Raw genomic sequence first — 11,943 nt, 5'->3', positions numbered from 1 at the left:
ATTCATTTAATTTTTGGTGTTTATCTCCCCCTAATGTCGGGAAATGATCTTCATCGAATATGCAATCAGCGTACCGAGCAGTAAATTGATCCCCTGTCATGGGCTCTAGGTATTTTATAATTGACGGAGTTTCATAACCAATGTATATACCTAGTTTTCGCTGAGGGTCCATAGAGGTACGCTTGGGTGGTGATATTGGAACATAAACTGCACATCCGAAAACACGCAGATCGGAAATGTTTGGTTCTTTACCACGCACTAGTTGTAAGGGGGAATAATCATGATATGCAGTGGGTCGGATTTGGATTAACGCAGCAGCATGTAAAACGACATGTCCCCAACAAGAAATAGGTAGTTTTGAATTTTGTAATAATAGTCTAGCTATTAATTTGATTCTCTTAATTAACGATTCTGCTAAACCATTTTGAGTGTGGACATAAGGAACCGGATGCTCTACTTTAATGCCCAATGCCATACAAAAATCATCAAATGATTTGGATGTGAACTCGGCAGCATTATCCATACGAATAGATTTAATTGGAAAATCAGGAAATTGAGCTCGTAATTCAATGATTTTTGCTATTAATTTAGCAAAAGCATTATTACGGGTGGATAACAAGCTGATATGAGTCCATCGAGTAGAGGCATCGATCAAGACCATAAAGTATCTAAATGGTCCTGATGCAGGATGAATAGGTCCACAGATATCTCCTTGAATCCTTTGAAGGAAAATGGGAGATTCAACATTTACTTTAGTACGAGAAGGGCGTACTATAAGTTTTCCTTTAGCACAAGACTCACAAATATAGTCTAAAGAAGAGGGGACATTGCTGCTTGACATATTATGCCCAATTGAATTTAAGATTATCCGACGCATCATATTTTGCCCAGGATGACCCAATCGCTCATGCCATAATTTAAATGAATTTGGGTCTTTAAATTTTAAACTCATCGCAACATGGTTAGTATTAGGTTGGATATATGTGTAGTACAATCCTGAGGAGAAAGATGGAAGCTTCTCTACAACTTGCTTCTGACCCAATTGACTGAGTCATGAGAAGATGTTCAGCACCATTCTCATTTTCGGTTTCAATATGAAAACCATTAGACCGAATATCTTTAAAACTAAGAAGGGTACGTTTGGATTCTGGATATAATAATGCATCATTGATGATTAATTTCGTACCCATAGGAAGTATTAGTGAAGCTCTGCCGGAGCCTACTATCAACACATTATCGTTAGCAATGGTGGTTACACTTCCTTATTTTTCAGTCAAAGTTTAAAGGAATTTTCTATCTTTTAGGATAGTATGTGTGGTAGCACTATCTACCAAGCACAAAACTGTCTCCTTCTCCATGGGTTGTACGCGAGGAAAGTTGTGCACTATTCTAAAAATTGAAAAATTCATATAAGCACAAAAACAAGGTAAAGACATAATAATTTAAATAAACCCATTTGAAAATAAAATTTTCTTACGAAAAACATGTAAAATAAGCCTAGTGAGAATACAAACAACTAGAACAAGTCTTGAAAAACTAAAATAGACTAATAAAACATGCATAACATGATCACTCCTGGTCACCAAAATCATCAAGCTCCATCTTCAATAAGTCATCATCGTCCATATTCATATCTCCCATCTTCAACAGATTATCATCATAATTGTCATCTTTCAGGGTCATGTTTGCTTCAGGCAAACTGGCATGATGTGTTTCACCATGTTTTGACTTCCCCTTTGAGTCTTTCAGCATTCTCTGATATGCCTCAACCAAATGTTTCGGTGTACGACATGTGCGAGACCAATGGTCCTCACATCCACACCAATAACAAGCTTGTTTGTTATTTGTAACCTGTTGATGAGAGCTAGGCTTGTGTGAATGAGGTTTATCCTTGTTCTGACCCTTGTTACGGTCTTGAAGACTATTAGCATTGCGACGACCACGACCCCTACCACCACGATAAGACCTGCAACCATGTCCACGACCTCTACCACGTCCACGCCTATGAGTATTACTCTGATTTGTGGCATGTGCTTCAGGCACAGCTAGCGAACCAACTGGTCTAGCATTATGGTTGCGCATCAGAAGTTGGTTATGTTTCTCTGCAACTAGTAACGCAGAGATCAATTCAGAGTGTTTTGAATAGTTTTTGGTCCTGTACTGTTGCTGGAGTACAAGATTACTTGAATGGAATGTAGAGAGGGTCTTTTCAATCAATTCAGCCTCTGTAATGTTCTGCTTACAGAGCTTCAGCTGTGAGACAATGCGGTGGAGGGTTGAATTGTATTCAGTTACGTATTTAAAATCCTGAAATTGCAAGTTTAACCAATCATACTGTGCTTGCGGAAGCATAATAGCCGTCTGTTGGTCAAAGCGATCCTTCAGGGATTGCCATAGAACAGCAGGATCTTTTTCAGTAAGGTACTCATTTTTCAGGTCTTTGTTGAGATGATGACGAAGAAAAATCAATGTCTTTGCCTTTTGGGCAGAGGTGCTCTGAGAAGCTGGAGCAATAGTGTTGCTTAAATCACAAGAATTCAGGTAGATTTCAACATCTAAAGCTCAAGTCAAGTAATTGCTGCCATCAACGGCAAGCTCAGCAAATTCCCTTTTGATGATGTCAGACATTGTTCAGAAATGCTATAATTATCAAAAAAAAAAAATATCAATCCACCAAATTTATAAAATATTGCACTATACAAATTGTGCATACAAACAGAAGTGAATAAACAAATCATTAGTTACAATGCATGCCGCTTCATTTTTGCTAAAGCCGAATATTCATTCACTTTACAGAATTTACTATAGAGTTCAAAAAGCTTGCTGTGATTGTGCATAAGATTGTGTAACGTACTCGTTTAAATAAAGCTACATCATACTCAGAAAGAAGTAAACAATAACAGATTTAAGTCAAGGTACGATGTCATATTTTAAGTCTAAGGTTCCTCAAGACATGATTTTTCTTAGTAAAATAAACATAATCAACATGCTATACCATTTTATTCGGTAAGACATTGGATATTAAATGATAAAGATGAAATGCTTACACTTCTACCCACAAAAATGATTGCTGATGAACGTTCAGCTTAAGGTTCCTTCTTGAATCTACTTATGTCATATAAGTGAAAAGCAATAATATAAAATAGAAATTTTTGTTTGTTTTATGGTTTCTTACAGCAAATGTCATTACCTCCTAGAGTCTTGGGCTCAGAATATTTTGAAGTCTTGCTCTCTAGTTGTGCGAACTTAAACTAGCTGAAACAGTGTCACCATCAAAGTAGGTTTTCTTTCTGTTTGCCAAAAAGCCTCCTCAGTTTCTGTCAATAGTTTCCATGCCTGAGAACTTGGCAGAAACTTAAGAGGACAGGTCGATATCAGGTTGACACCTTACAAGTCTATCAATATCTCCTAAGCCTTGTGCTTCATAACTAATCCCGTTTTAATGAAACAACAGCAATGGGAGAGAGGGGGACAAGATGGTCAAATAGTCAGCTAATATTTTGTGAGAACTTTCCAATCCATGGAGCAAAAGAAAAACAGCAAATGTGCTCATGAAATGCAGATAAGTAAGGAAACGCATCGCACCACAAAATAAACAAAATATCATGCCAATCATCATTACATTCTTATGCTTGAATAGTGAATAGTAACATACTGTTATAGAGGCATAATCGATAACGAAAACATGAAACTTTGTAAATAGACAAAGGTCAAATGTATTATTACCTTGCAAAAGATATATATTGAAAAATCTATTACCACGAACCGATGATCACGAACCAGCTAGAGCCACTCGTGCTGATAACGTGTTGTAATATACTAAAGAAATGAAACGAAAGATGGACAAGAGACAAGAGAATAAGATAAATTGTAATGTTCCTTTCATCCCTTTTTCCATACATCCACCAATTTATAGATACATTGTGGAAAATAAAAAGACATTGGACTAATGAAAAGTCACCAATAAATATTCCACATTAATAAAGTAATGTCCACATTCATTTTGTCTTTTAGGTTTCCACAAAATGACTTTTGGATTTCAACAGGAAGATAATTTATACTAATAAATTTTATATGTTAGAGGATTATGGTTTAATTTCAGTTTGTAAAGTAGTTGATTTGTCGAGTTTGCTCTTTAACTTGGTATATGAGATGACCGTCAGACTTGAATGGCGTAAGGGAATTGCCTTTTAGCTAAAAGTTCTCTAACTTGACATGTCCATGCCCAAAGAGAATAAACTGAACCGACCCCTATTTGCACGAACCGCACCCAAGTGACTTAATTCAGTTGATGTTTGATTTTGAATCTAATTCAGCTCGGTTTGATTTGATAAAAAAATATTTTTTAAAAAAAGATATTTATTGCTAAATAATTAGCAAAATCGACTGTTTTGCTAATTATTTAGAAAAATCAACCCATTTTTGACCAACAGGGCAAAAAGTGGATGATTTTAAAAAATAGTCTGCTCGAAACATACAGGACTAGTAGTCCCATATATTTTGTATGTGCTTTACAAATCGCACGGGACTACTAGTATTGTACGTTAAGCATAGACATGTTGGTTCTGCCTAGCAAATATATATTGTTCACGAGATTTTCAGTATTCTTTCATATTTTTGAAACCCTAGCAGCCACCAAACAAATTTACAAACCCTAATTTGATATTTGAGGAAGATTAAAGGCTTTTGAAGCTGGATTTCGGGTTATTTTTGGATTTTGGCTTGGAGATCTACCTTGACATTGCATCTTGCACGTTTTTTAACAAGTCATAGGCAAGTTTAATCTCTGCTAACCCTACTCTCAAGTTTCTAAATATTTTTAATGAGTTTTAATGTGATTTTATTGAGCCTAATCGACTAATTTGAGTATAAAAGCAATCCTTTTGTATTATATGAATACAAATCAGGTCTTTCCGTGTTTAAAAGATTAAGAATGAATTTCCAGAGCTATTTTAAGTAAAGTATTTAATAACGCCATTTAACTAAGCTTTGATGATTTATTCTTCGTATCGATGTTTCGTGCATGTTTAAGGATTTAAATATGATTTATTATGCGATTAATCATGTTTTACATGTTTGATAATTTCGTAAGATGTTAATATGATATTTACAATGTTCTTCACAAGTTTTATGATGAATTAATAAAGTTAGATCATGAAAAACACATATGAACACAGGTATCACAAAGTCTGTAGAGCAGGCTGCTGTTTGTGGTCCGGTCGACCGCCGCTTATGTGTGATCGACCGCGTGCCAGGCTAAAGCCAGGGCAGCTTCTAGACCGCGGCACGATCGATCACCGCTTTATCGTGGTCGACCGCCAGTCAGGCAGAAGCTTGTGCATGTTTTTGACTCCTGTTTTCATTTTCGAGGGATTTTCTCGATATTTTCAAGTTATACTATGATACTTATGAGATGTTTGACATCTGTGGTATTGGTGAATACTAGATATTGACACACATACCAAGATTTGTGCACGTACACTTAGTATGTATTGTTTTGACATGTATTGTCGAGATATTTGACACACGTTTGTTTTCATCGAAAGTTGGTTTCGTTATGGAATCCATTAAAACTTCAATTGCTGACAATGAATTTAAAAGAAATAGCCTTTTTATAAGACTTCTCTTACACAATGAACAAAAGAATTACAACTTCCTAGAAAATAACACAGAAATTGTTTATTAACTCCTGCTTTTATGGGATCTTTGCCTGTGCCGGGGGTGCGTTAGCCCGTGGACCACCGATTCACGGATTCTGATTGAATCATGAAGGCTTTTAGGTATTCTTTTTTGTTTATTGAAGTAAGAATCTTAAATGAATATCTTACCGGTGTAAGATGTTCACTCTTTCAAAGATCAAGTCAGAGCTTAGATCTCTAGGAATCGCCAAAAGCTTATTAAAGTGTTTGTGAAGAATGAAGATTCTCTCCTTCTTGCCCAAAATCACCAAATGTTCAAGTCTTTCTGCTCTTCCCTACATTTAGTGTGTGACTTTTGTGGGTAGTGAGCATAATTTTCACTTGTAACTATTTTCCCCACGTTTATAAGTGATCCTCAGCAGTTAATAAGCCATGTGGGCTGCATAAAACTTAAAAAAATTGTCAAAATGACATTTTCAGCTTCTCAGTGTGCGCGATAGTCGTAACTGTCATGCACCTCCGAGACAGTTTGTGTTGTCTTGGATATTTTAGCTCTAACTTCCTCGTTCGATCTCGGAATCAGGTGATCCAAGAGAGTTAGAAAGCTGACGAAAAGCTCTACAACTTTTGTATTTTGAGATTCTTCGAATTTAGATCGTATCATGGCTTAAATATGTAAGACATCGCCATGACAGTTACAACTGTCATGCACATCCGAGACAGTTTGCGCTATCTCGGGTATTTTAGCTCTAACTCTCTCGTTAGATATTGGAATAAGGTGATCCATGATGTGTTGGAAATCTGACGAAGAGATCTACAATTTTTTAAGCTTCTTTAGATTTGGATCGTATCATGGCTTAAATGTGCAAAATATCATCGCGACAGTTACGACTATCACGCACCTCCGAGACAGTTTGCGCTATCTTGAGTATTTTGGCTCTAACTCCCTCATCTGATATCGGAATAAGGTGATCCAAGATGCATTAGAAATCTAGTGAAAAGCTCTACAATTTCCTATATGCAAGACACTCTACTTGCTTATGCAACACTATTCACTATAACGCTTATACGCGTCAGTGTTCGTTATTGTATTAATGCACGTCAGTGTACCTTATCGCGGGTATTCATATTGTTTTTCTCTATTGTTTCACCTGTTCCTTTGCTTCTTTTAGATTTAGATGATTCTCTCTAGCTTAGATAATGACATTCATTTTTTTCTTTATCTTGGACTGTATTTGGATATATATAAGTATTTTTAGACGCCTACAACGTTAAGTTGATAAAAGTGAAATAACATATGATAAAGCGTTTCTCATCAGTTATGGATGTCAGTGTGGTTGTTTATCCCATAATAAAACCTCTGTTATACCATACTAGGAGTATTTGGTTGTTTTTTTTTCATAATGAGATCTCGGTTGTACCAAACTCGAAGGTGATCGATGTATATTTTTGGGTTGGGCTGATGTGCCTATTGACCATTGTACGATCATCTAGAAGCATATCCAGAATAAGGAGATAAAACTTATTGTCGTAGAATGATCGAGTAAGGAAGTTGAACTCACATGCTATTGTGCGAACCTTATAAGAGTATCATTATTTCATGTAGCCGGAATAGGGAGATAAAACCTATTGTCGCAGAGCGATTGAGTAAGAACTTTACAAGAGTATCGCTATTGCAAAAAGAGATGCATACTGTTTGGGTCAAAAGTTGCCTTTTCCATTGTTTTCAAACCTGTTACACCGTTTATCGATTACAAGTTCAAACTGAAAAGAGAGTTGATCTTTTTATAAGATCTTCTTACAACGAAAAATAAAGATTACAACTTTATCAAACAAAACGCAGCAGTAGTTTATCTCCCGCTGCTTTGCGTGGGATCTTTGCCTGTGCCGGGGACGCGTTAGTCCGTGGACCACCGCAGACCAAAGCCGATCGACAATATAATTACGCTCTTGTTTCACGAAGGAAACAATTACGGAAGCGACAATCACGACCAAGCGAGATTGTGGCTCTTCTCGAGATTAAAACCAAGTTTAATCCTGAGGAAAGAAGGGAAGAGAATCACAAACCTTTCGAAGGGGCTTTCTTTATGAAAGTGTTCGCCAAGCTCTGATGATTCTCCTCTGAACTTCGTGGTTGACTGGTCAATTTGACAGCACATCGCCTTCTTAATCTCAGATCTCCGATCCCCTTGAAAGAAGACCTTAGGCTTCTATTTATAGGCTTTTTGAGATGTGTCTCCTAGTAGGAATTGATGTTTAAACGTTATCTGCGGTTTATAACTGTCTAAACGTGTTTATGGATAACCTCAGAGCAGTTAGAGAGGTTTTGGGACGAAAGAATCATTAAAAATCATCGAAATCCGTGTTTGGGGAGGTTTTGTATCCAACAAGAGTCCTGGTGACTCGGGACTGTGCGAGTCAGCTTCTGGTGACTCGGAACTATGCGAGTCGGCTCCTGGTGACTCGGAACTATGCGAGTCAGCTTCTGGTGACTCGGAACTGTGCGAGTCAGCTTCTGGTGACTAGTCAGCTTCTGGTGACTCGGAACTGTGCGAGTCAGCTTCTGGTGACTCGGAACTGTGCGAGTCAGCTCCTGGTGACTCGGAACTATGCGAGTCAGCTTCTGGTGACTCGGAATTGTGCGAGTCAGCTCCTGGTGACTCGGAACTATGCGAGTCAGCTTCTGGTGACTCGGAACTGTGCGAGTCAGCATTTGGTGACTCGGAACTGTGTGAGTCAGCATTTGGTGACTCGGCACTGTGCGAGTCAGCATTTGGTGACTCAGCACTGTTCAAGCTTCTAAGCAATGTTTCGTGATTCTTCCAGCTTCTTTGTTTTGCGTACGCTTCGTCGCCTTGCTGATTTTGGATGAATTCCTTTGACTTGGATAATAACGTTTATCGTCTTTTCCTTGTCTTGCACTGTGTTTGAGGACCTATGGGCAATTTTTAACGCCTACACATACATATATACAGATGTAGTATGATCCCACGAGTAGGGTATACATTGGATATATGACATACATGATATGATATTTTGCAATGTTTGAGCAGGATAACATTTCCTTATGATGGTGCTAGCTGCCTGAGGGTGGTCTGAGATGTGACGAATTGTTTCATTATGATTGAGGGTAGAAGCTGTTATATTTTTATTTGTGATGATTGTTCATATATAGATTTGAAGTTAGTAGTTAGAGATTCATAGCTCGAGATATATAGTATATACATGAGGGTTTCCTTGTTTGGATTATTTCGCTCAACGTACAAGTCTCGAGTTGTGAATTTCTAGTTGCTAATTTCACTTGCATTTTTAGTTGAAATTGATATTTAGCGATTCATAATTTGGGATACAAGGTATATACATGAGGGTTTTCTTATTTGTATTATTTTGCTAGACATACCCATTCTCGTATTATGAATCTCTAAATACCAATTTCCGTTTATCACTGTATTAATGAATTTATATTTATATATACTAACCAGTATTTTCTTATACTACTACCACTTCTCCTTAGAGGCAGAGATGATCTCACTAGTGCTTTGACACTCGTTATTTCCCCTCATTTTAGATGTTGAGTCAAGCGTACGGAGTGTTGCAAGTTGATAGAGACGCATTTTAGCATCCGTCTTAGTTATTTTATTAGTAGTTATTTACAGAGCTCCACAGTAATAGTTAATTTTTAGACTCTAGAAATTGTATTTTTATTTTGTAAAGGTTGTGTACCTTAGAGAGATTTCTTTTGACTCTTGATTATGAGACTTGGTACATTTATTACGTTCAGAGATACTCTTATACTATTTCAGTTGGGCTCATGTGTTGATCACTCTCATACTTCTTTTGTGCATATTCTATTCTTGTACTATTTCCATTATTTGCTTATTTTGTACCTTCACCTACTTGTTGACTCTGCTAGAGAGATAGTAACTGTGATGGTAAAACGTGTCGTTATGGTGTGGTGCTTGGCAGGTTTAACAATCCGAGTTTCACCTTGGACTGCATCTTTGTGTGAATCCTAGGGCGTCACATGTCATATGCATATCAATATGACAAAGTACTCTAAATAAATCCAAATGTATCAAGTCTACCCATACGATAATATATAGTCTAAGTTAAACAAACCCAAATGTATAAAGTCTATCCATACGATAATATATAGTCTAAGTGGAAAAGCTAACAACCTAAAAGTCCACCCCTCCCCTGTTGTCTCCTTCTTCATACCCACTCAGATTGTCGGCAGCCTCCTTCGACTTGAGCTTGTATATGCTCGCTCTCGGGTTGTGTGCGGGGATATGATGGACCAGCTTCTTGTGACGGACCAGCTTCATCGTTGTGCATGCAAGATCTACCACGTCTTCGTCGGCATTCATATACCATATCCTCTTGTGCCATTTGCTCACGACCTTCATGCCGATCCTCATGAGTTTGATGAAAAGCTCTACAAACCCTCACCACTATCCGATGCAATATCGATGTACTAAATCTCCTGTGGTGATAGCTATGGCCTCATTTGCAATCCCCTCTTTGTCGTCCATAGTGCCTATCTACAATTATATAAAAAGATATAATGATATATATAAGAAACCAAAAGCTAACAATTTATTGAAAACACTATTATAATTTTCGCAATTTACTTACCCATTCTCTCTCATCTATCCCTCTTGGTACATATCTTGCTTGTTAGGAGCGAACCTCGATTTTGTTGACTGGAGGCATGATTTGAGTGATTACCCAACGTCTGGTAAGCCCCCAATACCATCTAATGTAATCGACTTCCTCCATTGGAGGATAAAGCTGATAAATAATAAGTTGATATCGATCATTCCATCTAGCAATATATAATTGATGCATAAGCTGCCAGTCAATCTGATGGCCACCTTTAAACGCATTTCTCTCTATTTTTTTGACATATTATGGAACGTGATGTGCGAAACCAAGCTGTCTAAACACACGATCTGGCACATGTATTTCCACAAATTCGAAACAAATGAGAGGAACTCTGGCCCTCCATATGTCGTGTCCCTCCATACAAATCAGCGGTAGACGAGGTAGGTAAGATGGGTATGGCTGCCACTTGAACTACAAAATATTCCATATATTAATAACTCTTTGAAATATATCGGTAGCTTTAAATGGCTTCAATTCAAATTCGATACCTGATAAATTTTTATCCGGTCGAGCTCTCCTCTGTAAAAATCTAACTGCCTTGTTGGGGTTTCATCGTTGGCTTTAGTGTCATTCCATCTGCAAGTATGATATAAGGTAGGTTTTTGTTCAAAAGTTAAAATTTAAAACTAAATATTAATTAATTAAATTTGATGCTTTGTACCTACAGCCTAGTGGAATCTATCCATCTAAATCTTGGATCTCGCATAATCGTGGTCTCAAAACCAACCTCTCACATGCCTAAACTTGTAACAATGTTAAACATCATTTGAGCTCTTTATTTTGCATTAAAACAACCTTTGACATTTCTCGATATAGGTACGCTAAAACAACACTACTCCATGATAATATCCCACACATGTCAAAGTCCTGGAGAAGTGGTAACCACCTATCACAAATTCAAATGTGTTAGTCATATTTTATAAAAATAATGAGCAAAAATCTCTCCTTAACAAATTCAAATGCATTATAACAATAAGAAGTTTTCTTACCTCAAATATACTTTATGTTTACTTGAATCGGGAAAAAGAAGCATCCCGATCATGTGCAAAATATATGCACGAGTATGCTATTGGATTATGACTTCGGGTGCATCTTCTAGCAAGGGGTTTGCGAAATTCTCCTTTAGCCACTTCAATATAATATATCCCACAGGTAAGGACTCTGGAGATAGTCCTAACAAATCATCATATTCTTGGCGCCACACATGCCTATCAGTCCCCGTAACATAAGGGCCATCAATACAAATACCAAGGATCACTTCTATGTCCTGGAGAGTAATAGTTGCCTTTTCGACACGTAGATGGAAAGTGTTAGTCTCCGGCCTCCATCTATCCATCAACGCATTAAGTAGTGCCCAATCGAGCTTCATCCATTGTAATTTTGAGCAAGTGAGAAAACCTGCTTGGGCTACTAGAGCAATGATACAAGGATCTTCATGTGGCCAACACATATGTCCAAGGCTATGATTAATCATAACTAGTTCTTATCCTCTCTACACGATAATGAAAAAATATATTAGAATATAACAGTGAATAATTAATACGTGACTATTAACTTAAGACTAAAAATTTATCAATTATTACCGATGTAAACGATATGCTCTCTGGTGGCGTGACTGATCATAGAGGACATCATCAGT

General features: G+C 37.2%; 1 protein-coding gene across 1 annotated transcript; it reads right to left on the bottom strand.

The window, feature by feature from the left end:
* Positions 1,570-11,640, bottom strand: LOC109826519. The gene is made up of 2 exons (XM_020393549.1): positions 11,513-11,640; positions 1,570-2,521 (listed from the first exon to the last, which is right to left on the bottom strand). The coding sequence occupies exons 1-2, from the start codon at positions 11,638-11,640 to the stop codon at positions 1,570-1,572; spliced, it is 1,080 nt and encodes a 359-aa protein (XP_020249138.1).

This window comes from Asparagus officinalis, chromosome 10, assembly GCF_001876935.1.
Source record: "Asparagus officinalis chromosome 10, Aspof.V1, whole genome shotgun sequence".
NCBI classification, from domain to species: Eukaryota; Viridiplantae; Streptophyta; class Magnoliopsida; order Asparagales; family Asparagaceae; genus Asparagus; species Asparagus officinalis.
This window is presented reverse-complemented; position numbering and strand designations above follow the sequence as displayed.

Bases quoted from the DNA above. Each gene is read 5' to 3' on its own strand.
- LOC109826519 (XM_020393549.1), bottom strand. From the start codon at position 11,640: ATGGATAGATGGAGGCCGGAGACTAACACTTTCCATCTACGTGTCGAA. The intron at 2,522-11,512 runs GCATGTGTGGCG...TTGTGATTTAAG, and splicing joins TATGTTACGGGGACTGATAG to CAACACTATTGCTCCAGCTT.